General features: G+C 37.8%; 1 protein-coding gene across 4 annotated transcripts in view; it reads right to left on the bottom strand.

Moving 5' to 3' along the window:
- Positions 1-219: 219 nt before the first annotated feature.
- Positions 220-12,839, bottom strand: part of LOC124612513 (putative RNA polymerase II subunit B1 CTD phosphatase RPAP2) — a 42,433-nt gene continuing 29,813 nt past the window's right edge. For 2 of the 4 annotated variants that reach the window (XM_047140763.1, XM_047140760.1), the window contains 2 exons: positions 11,140-11,289; positions 2,676-2,946 (listed from right to left, as the gene is read on the bottom strand). In XM_047140763.1, coding sequence (XP_046996719.1) covers positions 2,769-2,946; positions 11,140-11,289 — 328 coding nt within the window. In that variant the 3' untranslated portion in view covers positions 2,676-2,768. Of the gene's footprint in view, positions 929-1,557; positions 2,219-2,675; positions 2,947-11,139; positions 11,290-12,839 lie in introns of those variants that run through there. The other 2 variants (XM_047140762.1, XM_047140761.1) reach the window with 2 other exon arrangements.

A 12,839-nucleotide genomic window follows, 5' to 3' on the forward strand; every position in this document is an offset into this window, starting at 1 on the left:
GGCATAATGATGTTTCAGTACAAAAATTTTGTGAAAACTGAGCAAATAAGAAGAATGATAAAGAAGATAATATGAAAGCAAAGAATAATAAAATGCACATTGAATAGTAACTGTTTCAATTCCAAGTTATCTCAGCTATACATTACAGTATTGTCTTTTCTCTTGTACGGAACTTGAGCCTAATAATTTGAACACCTCTGTATTAACAAAAATTTTCTCTTTTTGTTCATTTTTGTTGTATTTATAGCACAGAATAGTCCATAATAAAATAATGACCATACAATGGAGTACCAGAAATACATAGTAAAAGTCATATTGAGGTTTTTACAGGCTTATTGTTACACAACAGCAGTGATGTTTAAGCACAACCATTTTAACAAAGCTGTTCAGATAAATACATTTCCAACTTAAGAACAGGTATTTTTATTTACACAGCACGTGAAAGTCTGTGTAACTTCAATATCATCCATCTTTACACTGACATTTATTATATGCTACGTAGAAGTAAGACAAAGTAAATTACAAATATTTACTGTCCACGTCATGTGAAATTAAACCACGTTTTACCACTGGGCACAGTTGAAACGCACGAAACTCTTATATCATGATATAGTCCTTTTGTTTTACAACTACTTTCAGCCTTTTGGGAATATACGAAGCCAATTTTTCAGTTGGTTTAGGGTCAATATTTTTTAATTCTTTGTTGTTCTGCATCTCACTTGAACTATTCTTTTTTAGGGTTTGGTGCTTCAAACAGTTGAAAAGGAACCCCTGAGCATCACTTCGCTACCTGTCCATCTGTCCGATTGACCGACTGACTGTTAAGACCCCTTTTTCTCAGGAATGGGTAGATGTATTAAGTTGAAATTTATGTCACATACCAAGGTCTACAGTCCCTTAGTGCTGTGAAGAGGTGCTTCCTGTTGACCTAGAACCATGAAATTTAAGAAAAACCAAGATTTCATAGTACAAGTAAAGGAAAAAAATCTGGAAATTGTTAATTTGTAATTAATCATATAACTTTTTTACCATGTGTTGTCCATCTGTCTGTCTGCCCATCTGTTTAGTCCCCTTTTTCTCAGAAATGGGCATCATGTTGAAATATATGACAGGTACACACATCTACTGTTCCCTGGCAATGAAAAATCTACACATGAATTATCTGTATATATGTTGGGCCTGGCGATCTGGTGGTAAAGCACTTGCCTGGAAACAGAGAGGTCACTGGATCAAGTCTCAGTCAGATCGCAGAGTATTCAATCTTCTTTTCAACCCAGTTTTTATCTCTCAATGATGTGAGGAGTCACCAAAAACAACATGTGTTTCAGATTCAATGTTAAACTGTAGGTCCCCTTTCCCACGTTGGATAACTGGGGTAGGCAAGTCACTGGAGTGGCGTCCAGTAGAAAGACTCACACCAGGCCACTAAGTCACACGAAATTATCATCAGTACACATAATTAAGCTTGTACGGAACTCTCATAGTGTGAATCCTATTCACATTTGTCCAGCTTTTTTTTTTTTCATGCTCCCTCCCTCTCCCCCCCCCCCCCTCTCTCTCTCTCTCAACAACCCCTCTCCCTCTCAACAACATGTACATTTCATAGATTCTTAGCTCAGTTCCAAGATCAATTTATGCATTTTAAGATAATATTCCAAGCTTCAAGTTTTGAGATCGATATCTTCATAAAATTATTTCTATAGCAAGTTTTGTAGTATTTTGGCATAAGTGTTGCTTACATATGTCATATTATTGTTGATGGGTCTTTTTGCATTTAATACGTGATCCTTTTTTGGTGGATGAAAATACTTCAGATTTAAAGAGTTATGAAAAACCTTACCTTCTAGCTGATCCATAATATATTAATCTTGAAAATGATATTTTCCACATGTCATTTCCATACTCTAAGTCATCTGCAACCTTTTCTTGTTGCAGACTTCATTGACAAACTGATATCACTCTCAAGAACATTATTTTTTCATATTCAACTGCCTTTCAAGGTCCATCCTCTCTCATTGCGCATGTTACGGCCTTTCTAATCTTTCCTCTCTTTTAAGCCTTCTTGCAATGATGTTTGTAAAATTAATATGCGCCTTATTGCGGTGTGAATCTGTCCCTCTGCACTGCGAAAAATAACTGTTGTATCTGCTCAAAAGCAGAGGTTAATTTGTACGATACTTTCCCATGCAACACTATTTCTTCTCTCGTCAGGTCATACCTGAGAAAAAAATGTCAGCATCACTATATACTGTGTGTTCAAATGCATTTGGTAGTAGAATATTTCCAACTATTTCCAAAGGGAGTCACTCTGACAGGCTACTTGAAGGGATCTTCTATTAAGATCCTCCTCATTTGGATGATCATTAAATGAATTTGCACTCTATAACTTAGCTTGCAGACTTGCCCCAATCTGCCATGTAAAAATATGTGATGTTCAAAAATTAAAGTGATAATCTGTGGAATGGTTTCACACTCGTATTACATAAAATTGTTATGCAAAATATTTTTTACAAATACTTCTATTTTTCAGTTAAATTGTGGAAAAGTGAAGGTATAAAATTATCTTTTACATCTGATTTGTAGTGCTACTTCAGTATGGAGCACATTGAAATAGGTGAACTTGATAACACCAGGTGGTGAAAACAGACAACATTCATTAAATTTTGCTTCTGAGCTGCTATAGTAAAGGAAGCATTTTTCCAGTTCACTTTATTTCTAATGACATTTCACACAATCAAAATATTAATACCAGTTGTATTCCAACAATTTCAACTCCCTGTTCTGCCACTATGCTGTTGTAAAAGATAGTCAATATCCATCAACCAGGCCACAAGTCTCTCCAGATATCCAGCATCTTCTTGGAAAACCATCAGCATCATAGTCATGTACTTCTTTGACTGTTCAGTTTCTAAAACAGCCTTGATCCGCTTGTCCCTGAGTGACAGCCTGGGGGGAAAAAGAAATACAGTATATATGAACTGTAAGAAATATGTGATTCAGAGTTTTCTCTCCAGTGATTACACAATCACACTCGTATCATTTTTCTATTGAATACTGTAGATCAAACTGCGATGAATAATTTTATTTTGAAATAACAAACTTACATTCACACTGGTGTAACCTCCAGAATGGTACATAAGTAATAAATTGCTAAGCTTTCATATGCAGTTGTTCGTGGTAATGCAAACAAAGCCACATTGCAATACAACTCCCCATAACTGATCCACACAACAGATAATAAACAACAGGTGCATGCACAGGCATGCGCGTGATAGTTTTTTGTGTGTGTGTGTGTGTGTGTGTGTGTGTGTGTGTGTGTGTGTGTGTGTGTGCGTGCACACGCACGCTGCCAAACCTACACATACAGCAGGACCCTGGTATGTAGTTTCAGTACACAAGATCCAGTTAAAATTGAAATATTACTGTACAGAAAATTTACCACAATTGGTTCTAGAATCAAACAAATAAGGGTACCGTCAAATACTGTAATGCTGAGATAGGTCTAAAAGAGGAAATGATTCCAACATTTTTGCAATAAACATTTCCTCTTGCTAAAGAAGAAAATTAAGAGATAAAGGCTATATGAGATAAACCGACCACACAGAATGATCTACCAAGAGACAACAGGGCAGTTCAGTAACACAGTTTTAAAGGAATACATTTCATGTACAAAATAGTAGAAAAGTTCAGTTGTATTCACACTATGCATCAATACAGACACAGCTAAAGTAGTTAAAAATGTTCAAGATGTAAAAGAGCTAAGCTGAGTTAACAAAAATTTGTCAAATGACACTGTGTATTGAATAAATAAATCTAGAAAACAAAGTGTAAAAGTCATATTATTATAGTTAAGCACATTTTCTGATAACAAAGGAAAATATCTTTCTACTTTGAAGAAGAAGAAGAAGAAAAAAAAAAGGAGAAGAAATAATACTGTACCTAGTGTATTCAACGTAAATACAAGCTATCATTTTTGGACAAGGAGCTTCACTGTGTTATCGCGTAATCAGTCAAAATTCCCCATTTAGCATGATTCCATTCAGCTGTCTTGTCTTCTTAATTTTATGTAGTTCATTTAATCAGTTTTGAAGACAAAAATGATGGTTCTTTGATAATCACCATGATTTTATATATTTGTTGTCATTTGTATGAAATGCCTGTCTCACACAGTGACAGAGTAATGTTGCCTCTGATTAAATTTTGTATCATGGTAAATGCTTTCCAGATACTCATCCCACAGTTTATATGATGCAAACAATGGATAATGTACAATTTAACAACTTCAAGAAGACACTAGTGCTGCTGCACTTCTCCTAAATTATTTTGGCAAATACAAAATACTGAAGCCATACTTTCCAGCATCTTTGGCCTACGAAATAAAAGAAAGAGTTTTCTTCTGTATGCACTTTATTTAAAAGTGTTTCCCCAATTTCTTCTGCTCTGATTTTTAGTTTTCTGTGTTAATTTCTTTCTGGTGAATTATTAAACAAAACTATATACACTTTTATCTGACCTTCAATTCAATTTACTTTTGTAACCTGCTGAATCTGTCTCTGTGCTAACAAATACAAATTACTTTGCCAGTTTAAATTGTGCTTCTCATTTCTTGTAAACTGAATGCTCTTTCTACTCCTGTTGCTGAATATTACAACTGGTAAACCTGAATACTAAATAACTGAGAAAGCACACCTGCAAATAAGAAATTAAGCCAATGATCTTTACAGTCAGACTAATTAAAAGTTTCATCAAACTCTACTCTTATTCTTTTAGCTGACACTGCTATTCCTGGTTACGGACAGTTATAGGACAACTAAAAGAAAAAAAAGTAAGTCTGCGGGGAAAAAACATGATAATCGTGTTCCGTGTTATTTCATAATCATTTTGCTATTATTTGATGGCTATTTCTCCACCTGCTGTTTTCTTTCTAGATTTGTACCAATTCACACTTCTTACTATCCTTGAATTGTGGTAACTGCTATATTTTACCTTTTCAATTGTCTGATGTCTTTTCTGTCAATATTGCATCCTTCCTTTTTACACATCCTGGGTTTCCTCTTAAACACAAACACACACACACACACACACACACACACACACACACACACACACACACTTTTTCTCTGCCACTACCAACTTTCTGCCTCTTTTTCTCTCCCAGAGAAAGCTATGGATACTATTTTTTAATCTTTTTACAGACTTTTCTATTGATTGTATTGGAAGCTCCACCCCCTGAAGGTTAAGTACTAGTGAGCTCATCTTTCTCATTGTTAATTTAACATATATGATAGTATTTTTTCCACTGACTATGAAACAGATAAACTTGTATTTGGTATAAGTGACTGGAACACATCTGTGGTTTTATCAAAAACAAAAGAACAATTTCTATGATTAAGAAAAGCAAATAACACAATTACTGCAGGAAGTCTTCAAGCAATTTCTTCTTTTTCTTCTTCTTCTTCTTCTTCTTCTTCTTCTTAACTTTCCTTTATGCTCAGTTTTCAGTAGAGCCTTACTGATGGAATATGCAATGTTAGTGTACCTGCTGCAACTCACCTCACCTCATGGCCACAACCAAGTTCCAGTTCAAGAGGAGTAGTGTCAGAGTAGTACACCTAACACTGAAAGCACATTTATTATGGATATCCATGTACAGAGAGAACAGAGCTGCCTCCTGGATGGGGAGTGCTGCTAAACAATAGAATATTCCAAGATATGCAAACAATTTCAAGAACCTCCCAGAAATGATAAATACTAATAACAAATATTTGATGGTGACTGGATTTCAAATGGTGATCACTTCACACCTGCAAGTGATGTTAACCACTACGCCCCACGGGATGAAGCACAGATTGTAGCACTGCCCTCTCTGCTAGATAAAGAGTGACCCTCTGTTTCACAATTTATCTTTACAGTTGACTACAGCATCTTAGATCTACATCTTGTTCGTGACTTGTCGTGTTGCGTTGTCACATCTTCTTCACTGTGATGAGCACTGAAGATAGCCCCTCCCATCGAAGTTTTCCTGAATGAGAAGCCTCTATGTCGATCTACACCTCAGGACTGTAGTAGGGCACCATATGGAGGACATGGATGACATCTCTGAGCTTTTGTCTTCTTATTAAGTGTCATAATTGTTGACTGTCTGTGACATCTGACACGCGATGAAGGACACAATAAGGCCCAAAGTAACTCTTCTGATTGTCCCACTTTCTACCGAGGCATAAGAATCCATTCAAAGTATACTGGGCTACATCTCATGACCCATGCATGCTGTAGTGCTCTAGGACCTTCTCTTTGGTGACCAGGGTGACAGGCAGTTTCATCGTACAGGTGATATTACAAAGTGTAATTACCTCTGATACTAGTTTCAACTGGAAAACTTTTCCACAATCAGAGATCACCACATAAGGTGCCCCTTGCTTCAGAGCGATGTCCTCTACAGCGAGCCTTGCAACTTCCAGAGCTTTGGCAGTTTGCACAGCTCTGGTGACAGAGCAGCAGGTGAGGCAGTCAGCTTAGATTATTAACCATCAATTCCTGTTTGTAGATTTCGGGAACTTCCCTAAGAGATTGATTCCAATCCCGTGTAATTGGGCTGCTGTCGATGGTACCGATATCAGATGCCGCGAAAGTAACTGTAGTATGTGCTTCCATCAATAGCATTCCTAACAGTAGCTCATGTAATGGCTGACAGATCGGTAGAGACTTGCCCAGTAATACAAGTGTCTGATTGTGTTTAGCTTCTTCATAAATACCATGTGATTAGATGCTGAAATGTCATGGAAATACTTCAGGATAACTGGCCATAAATGAGCTGGGATGATGAGCAACCATTTCCACACCTCTGGTTCATAGTTCCTCTTATGCAAAGTTTCCTTTAATGAGTGGAATTATCCTTTGGTAGTTCCTCTTCCTTTAAGGCTTCTATGGTTTCCAGCAGTGCTGGTTCTTCCCTCTGTTCAGCAGCAATGTCATTTAATGCAGTGATGACTAAGATTTCACCCACAGTGCTATGTCCCAGTAACATCCTTGAAAGGCAGCCTATTTCCTTGTGTTTGTGTCCACCAGCATTGAGAATGGTGGTCCATTACAATGGTGAATCATTTGCCAAATAAATAAGGCCAAACCTGTTGATGGACCAAACAACTGCAAGTCACTCTTCCTCAGTTGTAGAGTTATTCATCTTGGACTTGGGAAGCATAAGCTATCACCTGAACATCACCTTCCTGAAATTGCACTAGAACTGGAAATACCCCATAATTGCTAATATTGGCATGAAGTTCTGTCTCAGCATACTCATCATACAATGTTAGGACTGTTAGCACCTCCTTAAGGTGAGGAAACATCTTTCTTGCACTTCATTCCAAAAAAATTTGGTGTCTCCCTGTGGCAGTTCTTGCAAGGGTTGTGTCTTGATATAGAAGTCCTTTATGAGTCATCAGTAGTACAAGCACTTTCCAAGAAAACTTCTCAAATCAAAAATGTGCTGAGGAGTTGGGAAATCTCTGACTGCTTATTTTTTCTGAATCAGGACAGACTCCATCGCAATTGACTAAGTATACCAAGAAAGAGATCTGCATTCTAAACGGACTTCAAAACAGCAGTAAGATGGCTTAGATGTTCTTCAAATGTCTTTGAAAAAACAATGTCATCTAGATAGCAAAGGTACATCATCCATTTAAGGTGCTGAAGCAGGTTGTCCATCAAACGTTCGAAGGTGGCTGGAATGTTACATAGTCCCAGCAGCATAACTTTGAACTCTTAGTTAGAGGCTCGCGAATGTTTCCTGGTCAGCCTCATCAACCTTGATTTGCCAGTAGCTCGTCTGCATATCTGTAGTTGAGAAAGACTTTGTTCCTTTCAAGTAATCTAGGGTATCATCAATGTGCAGGCAATGGATAGGCATCTTTTTTAGCAATTTTGTTCAGTCATCAGTAGTGATACAGAAATGCCATGTGCCACACTGCTTCTTCATGAGGACCAAGGGAGATGACCAGGGTCTCTCTGAAGATTCAATGGTGTCACCTTGCAGCATCTTCTCCAGTTCTTCCTTAACTACGTGCTGTTCAGCCAGCTATAGAAGTGCTGACTAATTGATATGGTGTTTACCTTGAGATACTTGGACTGTCTTTTCTCCATTCTAGATTTGAAAGTATCAAAAAATTGCACAAACAGCAACTGCCAATGTTGTTCCTCAGTTGGGTGAGATTCTATTGGCTGTTGGTAACATCTTCTTCCGCTGTGTTGCGTGTAATCATAGTGGAACACAATTCTCTATCAATGGCACTGAGCAGTCAATTCAGAACAAGTTACATTGTTCCTACCTATACGGTTCCTGCCTATAGGGATCAGTTATGGTTCCTTGAGCACATGTAATGCTTATGACTGTTGCTGAACAGATTTCTTTTGTGAGCCTGAGCAGCTTTTTGAAACAGACACAAGCTTCGCAGTTTAACTGAGCATTTAGATTGATAACTGGAACTTACCTTGGGGATAATGGCATGATAACAATGTTTTCAATAGCAAACACCTGCACAGAGCAATCTCTCTTATGTGTGATTGTTGGAATAACTTCATCAATCTGGAGCTCTGACCCTTCACAGGCTACGACTGCTTGTGACGCCTGCAAGATGTCCCATCAGAGAATAACATTATGACTACTTTCTATTAAAATGATAAATTCAATGGTCTGTGACCTGTCATTGATTGCTATCCTTGCAATATGTGTTCCTGTCATTTGATTATGTATTACATTTGCAGGCTTCAGCACAACTGATTTCGTATCATGGAAAATGGTTTCTTTAGCTGGTAACATTTTAGCATTTGACATTACAGAAAAAGAATCCTCTGTGCCAACTAGTGTCCAGACAGTTTTTTCTGACACCTTGGTAATTGTTGTCTATGGAGGATTTTCATCTGTGGTGGTCTTATCTACATTGATTATTGCATCATTTAGTTTTACTCAATCTGGTGGCTACATGAGTGGCTGGTACTTCTGTACTGTGACGGTGAATAGCTACAGCATTGGAAAGCGACATTGTCTGCAATAGGATAATGGGATTTGATCCACTGGTCGACTGTAATTTTCTGCAGTTGAATGACATGAATAGGAGTGTTGTCATGGTTGACGTCTTGTGGCATAGTCATCAAACACTTATAGTCATCAAACACTTGCAATTTTACTGCAGTAGTGTACGCCGTGCCCATGAAGGTGTCCACAGTGAAAACATACTGACGTATTGTTCTCCATCCTCCAAATGACTTTTCTTTTGCACGAGATTGGCTATACATGTGTTGGTCAGATTCCTAGGTTGTTATCTGAGAACTGCAGCATAAGTGAAAACTGGCATAGTGTGTTCAACAGGTGGTGGAGTCTGTGCTAAAGATTGAGATATTCTTCTTCAACATTCTCTATTACTTTCTGACATATGGGATTGACATTCATGACTGCTATCTCTTATGTACTAGGTCTGACATTTTTAGCTCTTTTTTTTCTCTTACTACATGGTGTATGAGAGAGGCAACATTGTGGTGATCTTCCACAACTGGCATAGGGATCACAGTTAGGAGTCTGTTAGACCTCTTTCAACAGACTTTTTTTTATTGAATTTCTTCAATGTGCTGGCACCACTTGACCAATTCCTCTGTTGTTATAATACCTTTTACCAGAAAAGCTTATTACATTACTTCTACAACTATTTTCATCAAGTACAAGATTTTGTCAGCTTCAGATTCACGAAGTAACATAGGTCCAAAACAACCTGTACATACACTGTATCATTTCCCCACAACAGTGGGCCCTGTTTTTCAGTTGTTGTTCTGCTAAGTGACTTGCTGCTGATTGTCGCCCAATGTTTTCTTCAGATCGACCTGAAATTTGTCCCAGCTAATGAACCTCTCTTTGTTGTTCTAGAACCACTGTTGGGCTGTGCCGCCCAAGTAAAAGTACAGATTTGCCGAACACATAATGCCAACCCACCTGTTTATATGGCAACTTGGTTGAATTATTTCAGCCATTTTGTCGGGTCCTGACCTGCGTTTACAGAAAACTCCGATGGATGCCTTGTGTGCAGCTGACTTAGTGCTGTTTTAGAATCTATTGGTTTCCTGAATATACAGATCTTGGGGATGACATATTGCTTGTATTCTGGTTCCTGTCTGTGTAGGCGACAGCTTTTATGTTGCCTAACTGGAGTAACAGTATTGTAAAATGTTTTGAACAACATGGCATCTCCACAAAACAGTGCCATGACATGACCCACACTCAAGTTCAAATTTGAAAGGAGGGTTATCAATGAAGCACAACACTTAAAATGGAACACATTTATCACAAATACTGATGTACAGATAGAACAGAACTGAACTTCTATACAGATAGTGCTCCTATTCATACAAACATATAATATCCCAGAACACACAAACATAGGAAATTTTGAGAACCTTCCAGAAATGATAAATAATACGTAACAAACATTTGCTGGTAGTCGGATTTGAACTGGCAACTTACAGCACACCATCCACTGATGCTAACTACTACTCCACATTGCATGTGATACAGCTTGTGGCAATATAAATCTTTATTTTGTTTCTGGAGGGGGTGGCAGAAGGAAATCTTTGTACAGGTGACTTCTGGATTCACTGCACAATTTGTCTAAATAAGATTCTTACACACACGGGTCCACAGGTAAGCTTCCTCAGATTTCAAGGTAGCAACACAGCTCCCCAAACAGTATAAAATATTACATGTAACATCAAATGGGAGTTGAATCCAAACCCTTGTGTTTCATGAGTAAAGTTCCTACTGACTGAGCTGGCCAGGTATGACTCACAGTCTAAATTTAAGAAGTGAGAGTCTGGGCTCAAGTTCCGGTAATGGTATATAGTTTTAAACAGTCAGGAAATTTCACAACAGTATATACTCTTCAGCTGTGAAAGGCTCAGTCTGCAAGTGACTCCTAGACTATGACTGAACCATTTCTTTGGCATATCCTTTCTTCCACAAGTGCCAGTTCAGCAAGATATGGAGGAGAGTTTCTGTGGAGTTTGTAACTTAGGAATAAGATACTGGTAAAACTGAGGCTACTCAGACATTAACTAAGAGGCAAATAATACTGTCAAAGTATAGTGTCGTGTACTTACATTTTTAACACAATTAGACCCAACAAGTTCCATTCTGTTGGCTTGAAAGTTATGTTGTGAGCCGACAGGCAAAAGCTGAATACAAGGCTACGTAGGTCATCACTTATGTCACGGGATGATATTCCAAATGTTGATAACAGGTCAGGTAAGCTGTTACAATGAACATAACATAATTACAAAAATGTCTATAATTATTTTTTAAATACTATGACAAAACAAAAGAGCACCAGTTTCCAGTACTTTATCCTCTAGAAAGTGTGCTTTTTTTGACATCTAAAGTTTATATGCAAGTGGAATCACAGATTTTCAAACTAATTGCAAAATATAAATACACTTATGGAAAAATCATGGGTGGAATATAAACAACAGAATAAGTTTAGGCAACCCATTTGCCATACAGAGGATATGATGAGTAACAATCAGGCACACACACTCATTTATGTGCCTACCACTGGTCAACATGCTCCCCATGTTGAGAGTCACCTTCAATAAAAATCTGTAATATGGGTAACATAAGTTCTGTGAACTGTATAAAAAGCATATATCCTTAACTATAGCACAATAATACTGATGATAATCTGCAAGGTAATAGCTATTTTCTACAACTGGTATTTTACACAACAAAATGCATCATATGTAAAGGAACACACCATATGAATAACAAAAAGAAATGGTTACCAATTTTGATCCAAGTAAGGTTCATCTTCAGCTCTGAGGGGCTGAAAGACAAGAATAAGATACACACCATATAAACAGATTAGATATGAATCGTGGTGGCTTATAGTCCAATTTACGAACAATGGCAGTTTGTGCATGTCAAGGCATGGACAAGGATTGCATTGTTGCCAGTTACAAGCGACAGGTGCAGTACATGCATATGTGTGCTTTGTACTTGACGAAAGTCTGTTTACTCTAAATTACGTCTCTCACCTGCTTACGCAGAATTTATTGCTTACCGCCACCATAAACAATGACAACTTACAACTAATGGAGTAAATACTAACTAATTAACTTGTCACAATCAAGCTTAACACTTGCATTGGCTACTAAATTGAAAACAGAGCACTCAGAACACTACTTACTGCTCACTGGCTGTAGTAGAAGGTGTGACAAAGGCGTGCAGAACAAGCCTAAACTTGACAGCCACTGTTCGTGGCTCCCACTATAATAGTATACAGAACAATGTAACATTCCAGCTACCGCAAAAAAGCAGTTTACCAATGTGTACTGTTAACTGTGTGGAATGTATATTAAACAAATAAGTCATTGTAACATGTAGTCACAAGGAAACCCCTAATTATGTCACATGATCATGAGCAGTCCCTGCAACACCCTCATACACTCTACATATCAAAATCACAGTACTAACAGAAAGACGAACTTAAAATCTAAAATTACAAATCTTTTTGTATATGCGATTATAAATATGTCTGCTTGTGTCTGTATGTGTGGATGGATATGTGCGTGTGTGCGAGTGTATACCTGTCCTTTTTTCCCCCTAAGGTAAGTCTTTCCGCTCCCGTGATTGGAATGACTCCTTACCCTCTCCCTTAAAACCCACTTCCTTTCGTCTTCCTCTCTCCTTCCCTCTTTCCTGATGAGGCAACAGTTTGTTGTGAAAGCTTGAATTTTGTGTGTATGTTTGTGTGTCTATCGACCTGCCAGCGCTTTCGTTCCGTAAGTCACCTCATCTTTGTTTT

Source organism: Schistocerca americana, chromosome 4 (genome assembly GCF_021461395.2).
Source record: "Schistocerca americana isolate TAMUIC-IGC-003095 chromosome 4, iqSchAmer2.1, whole genome shotgun sequence".
NCBI classification, from domain to species: Eukaryota; Metazoa; Arthropoda; class Insecta; order Orthoptera; family Acrididae; genus Schistocerca; species Schistocerca americana.